Below are 9,671 nucleotides of genomic sequence, written 5' to 3' on the forward strand. Positions count from 1 at the left end.
AAGCGTTGACTCAGGAAAGACGTTTTTTTATTTAGTTAAACGCTGTATAATGTACAGTGTTGCATCACAAGCATGAATTTTATTTTAAAAAAGGGAACAATATGGACACTAGGTAATCCATACACAATTTCAGAAATCCCCAGCTTCATTTAATGTTCATTTGTCTTCATTATCTACAATTTTCAAACATCGATCTGAAAACTCAACAAACAGCGGCTCCTGCATCGCAGCCTTCATCGCGTCGTCTTTGCTGTCTGCGCTGTCAATAGAGTGTAGCAACTGTCTCAGGTGGGGGTTGCAGAGGAGATCTCGCAGCTCTTTAGACTGACCTGGTGAGGAAATTAGAAACAATTAAAACATCTGACTTATTTTTTATTTTATTTGAGGTCAACGGAAGCGTAAAAAAGAATTGACGTTGATGCAATGTTCCAGCTATTGACCTTATTCTGAAAATAAAAACTTGATTATGTAAAAATAGCCTGCACAAGTGTGTCTTGTGCAGGCTATTGTCTTAATCATGTTAATATCGGAACACTGCTGTCCACGTAAACATATACGATAAACACTAAAGGGTTTGGATTAGGTCATGTTAAAATACCACCTAACACCTGGAGTCTCTGGAGAGGCACTTTATCAATGATGTCTTCCTCGTGCAGAAGATCATCAACTGTCCAAGTCTCTGCGCAGACAGTGAAGACAAAGGGGCTTTACACATGGAAGATTAAACTCGCTGAATCCCTTTACTGGGATTTCATATCTCAGATCTTTAACAAATAGACTTTCACCCCTACAAAAGTCTAACTCAGTTACACCAGTCACCACAGTAGTATATTTGTTAATTTGCAGCAATTGTTCAAAATTCACATGCCTGACTATATATGGTAATTTCACTGAAATTTAAAACAGAATTAGATTATAAAAATTCAGAAAGTTTATCTTTTAGGCTTTCGATTTAATGTGAATACGACTTCATGCACGTTTCCTATTGGGTTTCTAGTTATGCCCATGTTGCCAACAAATGTCATTAATTTGATAATATGTGTCCTTGCTGGTAGACATGGACATTGGAAGGTATAATGAATATTGCGCCATACCAGAGGTGAAAGTGTCCCTCACTTCAGGATCAGTGGGTGTAGGCTGTGTAACAGGGAGGCAAGTGTCTATGGAGAAAATAAATCAGATTAATGATGTTAAGTAAATCCTATGAGGATGTCAACAACACCACAATAAAAGACTGTGATCAAGCCCTTTACCTTTATGTAACTTATAACAGCCAAGGGAGCAACTGCAGGAGGGGAAACAACGGGGTTAATTTGGACATAAATAAATAATCAATCAAAAGGTCCGACAATGTTGTTAAGTCAACAGAGGGGTCAGAGGAGTGTGACAATAACATGAACTCGAGAGAGAACGAGAAGCTTTTTGACCCGTCAGCGATGCCGTAACATGCGGTATAGATGACTGTTGTTTTCATGTGAGATTTTAAGGGACTTGTTACGAACCAGGACAATAAATAAGAGACGCTCTAGCTTCTCCTAAAACTTAATATGATACAACCACGTGTTTTAATTATCTGGGAACCGCAATGCTACAGGCTACAAACTAGCATTAGAGCACTGTTACGTTGTCACAGATGTTTTGTATTCTTCAAGAGTTACAACAAGCAAATATACTCATCTCAGTACCAGAACAATTTTCTAAATAAAGTGACAATTTTAACTTTTGTCTAGAACGTGTAGAAAAGTTATACGAATCTCTTAACTGGAGATTCGCTAGCCTGCAGACAGGAAGCTTACGTTACTTACTATCTTATTTTGCAGGCTGGACATCTGTATTTCGGTGTCTGTTCGCTGCACACGCTGCATATCTGCATCCTGGTAACTATGAAATTAAAATAAATGTTGAAAGAATCGTCCAACTTGATACCGCTAACTAAACGTTGATTCCCTTGAAGAACAGGAAATCAGTGATTTCGGTTCCGGTAGGCTAGCCTCTTTTTCAAAATAAAAGCTGGTAATTCACCTAGCTTCGGCTCATACAGGAAGTCGTCCAACAATGACAACATCCAAACTCTGATCAGAATGGTGGAGCCTCTGTTTCAATTGGACCACAAGAAACAATTTCAGTCATCTATATTTTATTTAACTTTTTAGTGAGTACGGTTTCCTATATCCTCCAGTTGCATATAATTCGAATTATTTGCCGCTTTCTTCATCATCCTGCTGTTGATACACTGTTCCTGTGCAGACAATCAATCAGAGTGAAAAACCTAAATATGTAATATCAGTATTCATGATCATAGATACCAGAAATACAAACAAATATATATTTCTAGGCTACATGTGATAAATATCCTTTTTATCACAGACCAGAGCATTTTTATGCCCTGGCCTGTCTGGGTCTGCATGCCTAACCTTTGAGATACAAAAACAGAGGGGTGGAGGGATCAACACTCCTTTAACACATCACTAATAATGCAAAAGAGTGGCACATAACAGATTTACACCAGATGAATTAAACCAACTATAGATACCATGTGTGAGCAACAGAAATAAAACAACTCAAGCTGGTTTAGATAACATCACTTTTATTGTATTAATGATTTAAAATACAGTACATGACCTCTGAACCCACAGAGGCGACCATATCTATTCATATACATTTATCAAGCACACACACCACTGACCTATATAGCTCACCACAAACTATTCTCGCACAGCTGTAACGTGACTGTAGCACGCAATGTTACAGGGTACAGTATGGAATGGAGGCCAGTCTCGTGACTCATTACTGGGAAGGTTCCCATTGTCATCGAGCTCCATTCACTGGGACAGGAGAGGCAGACACTTGGTCACGGTCAACATCAGAAATCCAATTTCAGTCCGGATCTGTGGGCGATTCAGAATTAAATGGTCACTACAAAGCACAAACAAAATGCAGCTTAAAGTTATTTTCATCATCAAATTCTCTGCAGATTATTTGAATGGGTCTATGTAAAATACTATCATCTGATCTGTCAGTGACTCATCTGTTGTTGTTTGTAATCAGAGTACTCATTAACAAAACATCTGACATTGTCACAAGTTATGATGGTAACTAATCCGACTATACTTTGAATAAAGTTTAAACTAACAATTTAGTAGCACTTAAATGGCACTTACTTACAGCACTTTGTAGTTGTGCTTTTTTGAAGTAATTGTACTTTCTTGATTCTTGTTGTTCTGGGTTTGTACCCTCATGGTTGAATGCACTTTTTGTAAATCGCTTTGGATAAAAGCGTCAGCTAAATGAAATGTAATGTCATATCATGTTATCCAATTTTAAGGCAAATTTTAAGGTGTAAACGATGGAATTATATCTGCAGTTATTCAGGCTCTGCCAAACAAATGGAGCATAGCTATTGATTATATAATTATACAAAAAATAGGTGGGATAAAAACCTATTAGAAAGGAAATAACGGATCCAATGGATTGTCCTAGTAAATAGAGCAAAGCATATCTTACAATGGGCCTCATAAAAGTAGTTGTTATTCACTCAACAGTAATGGGAGGTGCCTTGCAGGCTGGATCTCGTTTATGTAAACAGCAGGTCAGGGTATTTTCTCTCTCAGAGGCCTATGGTTGAATATACACTGGAAAATTCCACAACAAAGAAATACCGCATTCAGACCTCAGAGGGACCGGGTTACCTGTAAACGTCGATAAACAGGCCATCAAGACGACGGGCTCTTCGTTATCCTGCGCTTAATCTCGCTGTTGTGAAATTTCTCCGCTATCTTCCTCTCGTGTCCTGAGGGGGAATGGCGGTTTGTGTTCAGCTCGATCTCCCTCTTGGATCGGCCTTTGCCACATGCATGGCAGGAGTACTCCAGCATGTTGTAATAGTCGTACTGATCGTAGTACGTCTCCTCGAAAGAGACGAATCTTTCCATGTCTGTCGCCATTTGGAAGCGGAGGAGTTTCTCAGCGGAGTCTCAGAAAACTGTAAACAGATGATGTCACACTGTGTTTATATACACGCAGTCACGTGACCGCGGCTGCTGTGCCACAGACTGCGGAAGTGGCGACATAAACTTTATGCTTCAATAATAAAGTGTGTATATTGTGATATTTTCATTCAAAGCTTGTTCCATGTAATTTTACATCTTTTCAGTATTTCATGTGTTGTCAATATTCGTACTCTTGTTATGTGTATTTATTTTATGACATTTTTTATGACATTGCACGTTTTGCTGTAATATTACTGAGGATATGACTAGTAAAGACTACTGAGCACGCATATCATGTAGTTATAACTTGTGAGAGCTCATGGATGTGAACATCAACATGTGATTCCTCCTCAACTTGCTCTTTACAGCAGTCCCCCTCAGTACCGTGGTCGGTCAACACCCATCTTTAAACTTAGCCTTCATTTAGATCTCAAACACATACACTTATAAAGTCTCACGACAAACAGACAGACTGACTTATACGACATGATAAGCACAGTACATTCATGTGGGCATATGTATAGTTAGTAATATCAATCCTGTATTGTTTTATAGTGTTAGCAAAAAACTTACAGGCAGGCAGACAGACAGACAGACAGGAAGGCAGGCAGGCAGACAGACGGACAGGCAGATATAGAGACAGGCAGGCAGACCGACAGACAGACCGACCGACAGACAGACAGACAGACAGACAGACAGACAGACAGACAGACAGACAGACAGACAGACAGACAGACGGACAGTCAGACAGAGATATAGGCTGCAGACAGAGAGGCAGGCAGGCAGGCAGACAGACAGACAGGCAGACAAGCAGACAAACAGGCAGGCAGACAGACAGAAAGACAGACAGAAAGACAGACAGAAAGACAGACAGACAAACAGACAGACGGACAGTCAGACAGAGAGGCAGGCTGCAGACAGATAGGCAGGCTGCAGACAGACAGACAGGCAGGCAGGCAGGCAGGTTGTTCCCAGTCCAGTAGGTGTCTCCATGACCACATTTTGCCAGAATAAACCTGTCTCACATAACTTACTTATTTTATTCTCATAGTGTTATTTCTTTTAAAGACACTGGTGTCTGCATTTACACCGACTACACTTTATATGTTTGACTTATAATAAACTTTTATTTATATTTTCCCTTTATTCATTTAACCGTAATACTCTATTGTTTAATTACATGCACTCTATATTATATATTGAGCTTGGATTGGAGCAAGCTGCCACAGTAAATTGTCTCATCTTCTCAATCTTAGTAGCTTTTCAGCGCTACATTTTATACACATTTCCCCTAAAGAAAATTGGTGATATATAAAGGGACAGAGTGGATTTGAACAGTACACGCACGCACGCACACCCACCCACCCACCCACACACACGGACACACATCCACTAGAAACCTCCATGATTAGTTTGCATGCTAGACCTCTGGCAGTGTTTCCGCAGAGGGCTCGAGTCCTCCCCGGTCCTCCGCTGCTCGGCGGCCCGCCCCTCACGGTGTGGCGCGTCCTGACGCTTTTCCACGTCGCCGCTCCGTCTCACAGACGAGCTCTCTGCGTATGTATGCGTGTCTCCAGCTAGGCCAGAGAGTGATGGCGGCGCCCGTCCTGAGAGTGTCCACCCCTCGGTGGGAGAGAATAGCCCGGCTCCTCGTGTGCCTGCTGGGCATTCTGCTGTCTCTGTACGCCTTCCACGTCGAGAGGGAAAAGGCTCGGGACCCGGGCTACACGGCGATGTGCGACGTCAGCAGCTCCATCAGCTGCTCCAAAGTGTTCAGCTCAAGGTAATTTGAATTCAGCAAAGAGCGCCGACACACAGTGGCGCTCAATGGAGCTGCCTGGCTGCTATTGTACAGTCTGGGGAAGGGCTCCGCGGTTCAAACTGTCAAATGCACCCGGCTTACACCGGGGCTAGCTGCGTAGCTTACCTGCTAGCATGATGAGGGCTGAATGTTAGTGTCTGAAATAAGGGAACTGTTTCATTTAATAAGCACATCATTTGCTACCTAGTTAGCCCGGCGAAGCTAACTTTAGCTAAGCGTTAGCTAACGAAACCCATGTCATACTTCCTAGCCAGTTAGCTGTCAGCAGAGAGCCCTCAGCATCATTGAATTATAAATTGATGAATGGCTAATTGCTACTGTTTACAGCACGCAAAGCCACGCCTGTGTATGAGAGGATAATACATATGTAAAACCAACTTAATTACAAATGATGTCGATATCTTGTTCTGACTAACGTGATCATCTGTCTGTGTTGTTGCCGGGTGAAGCTTTTCATTCAAATCTACCTAACTCTATGTATGGTTCCTGGGTTTTAGCTGTCTTAGCTTTGACTAAGTTAACTTTCTAACCTTCTAGCTATGTTCAGGGTACCTGTAGTTCTGCTGTCATTAACTGTAATGCTAATGTCACTACCAGGGTTTAAAACTAAACTTTGGCTACCTCCAGGGACAGTGTACATACTGTAGATGCTTCAAAGGCCGGGGGGGGGGGTTGTTGCACTGCACAGATTTAGTATTGCTTTGGTTTTGTGTCTGATGGTTTGCAAAGTTAGTTTCCTCAGTAAGCAATCACTGATTTAAATGAACATCTCTTTAAATTGTAAAGTTGATACCTGCTCAAAACCAATCCTGAGAAGTTGCCACACTGGCGTAACCGTGGACATGCAACCATTGATGAGTCAAGTGAAATATCTTTAATCTCAATGAATGAGAGTCTGTGCAGGATTTGGAATCATAACGACAACATACCTGGAATGTCACCTGTCTGTGACTCATTACATATTTGTTAAGTGAGTGTGCAAAATCTCTGCCTGATAGTTGGGGACAGTCTCACCATTTACACCAAAAATAAACTGTAAATCAGTTTAAATTTTTTGTATTTCATGATTGAAAGCCATAATTTCCTTAAGATGAAGAATAGAGCAGTTGATTTAAAGGTTCAGTTTGTAGAATTTAGTGATATCTAGTAGTGAAGTTTAATGTTGCGGCTGAATACCACTCACCTCACCCTTTTCTTCCAAACGTGGAAGAAAACATGTGGTAGCCTTCAGCTGTCTAAAAAACCCAAAAGTGTTTGGTTTGTTTAGTCTGGGCTAATGTAAAAAACATGGCAGCCTCCGTAGAGAGGCCCGTTCCCGATGTAAATAGAAAGTATTTAAATACACACTAGTGAGAACATGACTAGGATTATTTTATATTAGATTTCTGCCAAAGGATTCCTTTCACCAAAATCTTACACACTGGAGTTTAAGTCCAAAGAGTCTTAGTTTCCAGCAGTCTAATCTCTGTTACTACAAGGACTAGATAAATTGAATACCCTTTGTTTGATTATACAGTTCATGGTATTAGTTGTGTATGTCTCCTCAAATGGTATCAGTGTAAGATAAAGCCTCAAAACACAAACCTGAATGCCTGCCCCAGTGAAATGAATTGGAAGCTTCCAACAAGGTGCTGAATTAAATGACACTGCTAAATATATTGTACAATAACACTATTACATGCATCTTTTTATTAACATTAAAAAATTCCTCTGCACACACATTTGACAGAATATCATTTAGAAGTCGACTGTGGTGCTTAGTGAAGTTACAAAATTGGCCATTTTTTCTTGGTTAATGAGTCATTGAACCAACCTCTTACTTTTGTTTCCCTGCTTTACAGACTCACATGAAACGTGCTGAATTAACTCCAGTGTACACTGAAACATTAGATCAGAAAAGTATATAATAAGCAAAAATTTGTATATAAGAAGTGATTTTTTGGGGGTATTCATAGCAAGAATTTCATCGCTTCTTTCACTGGAATTTATTTTCGTACATTGTCTTTTTGTAAATCTTATTTCCATTAAGTGTGACTCATTGGGTTTTAATAGTACTCTAATCTCATCCATTCTTTCTAAATTGCTGAAGTTTTCTTCTAAATTCCTAAAATAAAGCTTTACTGCTTTCTTTTCCTTTTTTTAGGTGGGGTCGAGGATTTGGACTCTTGGGCTCAATTTTTGGAAATGACAGTGCACTGAACCAACCCAACAGTGTCTATGGGCTTGCCTTTTATGCCTTTCAGCTCCTACTAGGTAACATGCCATTCTTATTTAACTGGGGAAAAAATGTCCTGTTCTGTTGCATTGCATCTAATGCTGACTCAGTACTTTGCCTTCCACTGACATGGCTTTATTTGACTAAACCCGAACCACATGACACTGACATGGCTGTAAGTGGCCGTGTATACATAAATTAAATGCTTAAGTTAGAGGCTGATGCATTGAAGCACACTCACTGAATTTCTCCTAAGACTGCAACTGTAACATTTTAGTGAAGTAACCGTAAGATTGAGTCAGGTGATGGCAGTTGTGGGGTTCTAATAACGATTTATTGGTGTCAGTCAAATTTTGTCCTGACAGTGAATAGTCATGATACATTTGTCTGCTTATGTAATATTTGTGGGTTTCCCCACTTAGGTTACATTCATAGTCACTCCTCAATGGGGGTATTACTGACTCAGTCATGCTGGTTTGACATGTTCGCCTGCTGAAGGGTCTCTAGACTTGTGTGGCCACCTGGCCCTGGCAAGGAACAAGATGTCCTTTTAGCAACAGTAGTTTGCACTCATTTGCCAAACACAACAGCAGCCCAGTTAAGTCAAACGGCTACAGCGTGTCAAGATTTCCATATTAAAATCATGGCCAATCAGTTTCAGAACTTGGATATCTCAGACAGCCTTGTATTTACCAGTATTTGTAAGTAGGCACAACTCCAAGATCTGCATAACCAACGCTTTAAGTTCTGTTCAGTGCCATTGTACAGCTCAGAACTAATATTTAAATTTCACATTTACTTGAAATCAATGCTATAATTGTGAACTTTACCAAGACTTTGCTGCGTCTAACAATAGTCTTTTTGGATAATCGAGCAAATTAAATACCTATCAAATTACATTTGTAGAAATAAAAATATAGGTCCATAAGGCATTGATTTGCAGTATGAATTAGACCCACAATGGTCTAATACACTCATTAATATAAATAGGACATCAACATCTGTCACAATGGATAAATTAGTTTCTCTTTATGGGATGTATGGTCAGACATTTTTCTAGGTATTTCTCATGTTAAAAGGCAGTACAGCACTATTTCTAGTAATTGATATCATTCGTGGTTGGAGATCTTTTTAAGTATACTTACTTTTAAAAGCCCTGCACTCAAAATCTCTTGAGTAAAAATACAAAAATATTTGACAAAAGTACAATTGATTATAATTATTGATGAATTAAGTAATTGGTAAAGGCAAAACCTATATGCTGCTTGGTAATTTATTTTGTAGTAATATGTTAGATGTTAATGGATTGTACTTTGTTTAAATCTGAATTTGCAACGTTACAAGTAACCAAAGTAAATAAATCTTTTCCTCTACCTTAGTATAATTATCCAGGTAACTTGTACTTTTCGAGTTAGCTGAAAAATCTAACTTAAACCTGCAGTGCAAACTGCAAAGCCTTTGTCTCCCTTCTCTGGTAGTGAGGACACTTTGGAATACAGAGAAATCTTCACAGTTCCTATACAATAATTATTCAGGTACAGTAAATATAAATGCTACCTAGCTTATTCCAAATAAGGCGACAACTTGGCCTGACCTCAGTTCCCTCTCTTCTGTAAGCAGCCTCAGTTGTAGACTGCTTCCTCTA

The 9,671-nt window shown here is 39.7% G+C and overlaps 3 protein-coding genes across 4 annotated transcripts; 1 reads left to right on the top strand and 2 right to left on the bottom strand.

Annotated features, from left to right (window-relative positions):
* Nucleotides 1-5: 5 nt before the first annotated feature.
* Nucleotides 6-2,007, bottom strand: znhit3 (zinc finger, HIT-type containing 3). Of its 2 annotated transcripts, XM_053441930.1 has the most exons (5): nt 1,806-2,006; nt 1,254-1,285; nt 1,095-1,160; nt 602-679; nt 6-329 (listed from the first exon to the last, which is right to left on the bottom strand). In XM_053441930.1, the coding sequence occupies exons 1-5, from the start codon at nt 1,871-1,873 to the stop codon at nt 157-159; spliced, it is 417 nt and encodes a 138-aa protein (XP_053297905.1). In that variant the 5' UTR covers nt 1,874-2,006; the 3' UTR covers nt 6-156. The 2 variants fall into 2 exon arrangements, with proteins under 2 accessions (XP_053297905.1, XP_053297906.1); XM_053441931.1 differs by lacking the exon at nt 602-679 and having other exon boundaries at nt 1,806-2,007.
* A 563-nt stretch (nt 2,008-2,570) lies between these two features.
* LOC128457298 (nuclear protein 2) lies at nt 2,571-4,014 on the bottom strand. Its single transcript, XM_053441934.1, has 2 exons — nt 3,690-4,014; nt 2,571-2,888 (listed from the first exon to the last, which is right to left on the bottom strand). The coding sequence occupies exon 1, from the start codon at nt 3,942-3,944 to the stop codon at nt 3,714-3,716; it is 231 nt and encodes a 76-aa protein (XP_053297909.1). The 5' UTR covers nt 3,945-4,014; the 3' UTR covers nt 2,571-2,888; nt 3,690-3,713.
* A 1,420-nt stretch (nt 4,015-5,434) lies between these two features.
* vkorc1l1 (vitamin K epoxide reductase complex, subunit 1-like 1) lies at nt 5,435-8,064 on the top strand (the record flags this gene model as incomplete). The annotated part of the gene is given in 2 exon segments (XM_053441933.1): nt 5,435-5,772; nt 7,955-8,064. Coding segments are annotated over 2 exon segments (334 nt in total), but the record flags the coding sequence as incomplete, so codon positions are not given.
* Nucleotides 8,065-9,671: the final 1,607 nt, after the last annotated feature.

This window comes from Pleuronectes platessa, chromosome 15 (genome assembly GCF_947347685.1).
Source record: "Pleuronectes platessa chromosome 15, fPlePla1.1, whole genome shotgun sequence".
NCBI lineage: Eukaryota > Metazoa > Chordata > Actinopteri > Pleuronectiformes > Pleuronectidae > Pleuronectes > Pleuronectes platessa.

Excerpts from the sequence above, each read along its gene's own strand:
- znhit3 (XM_053441930.1), bottom strand. The coding sequence starts at position 1,873 with ATGCAGATATGCAGCGTGTGCAGCGAACAGACACCGAAATACAGATGT. Across the intron at positions 1,286-1,805 it reads CCAGCCTGCAAAATAAGATA|TTGCTCCCTTGGCTGTTATA; the intron begins GTAAGTAACGTA and ends CCCCTCCTGCAG. Across the intron at positions 330-601 it reads CCAGAGACTCCAGGTGTTAG|GTCAGTCTAAAGAGCTGCGA; the intron begins GTGGTATTTTAA and ends TTTCCTCACCAG.
- LOC128457298 (XM_053441934.1), bottom strand. The coding sequence starts at position 3,944 with ATGGCGACAGACATGGAAAGATTCGTCTCTTTCGAGGAGACGTACTAC.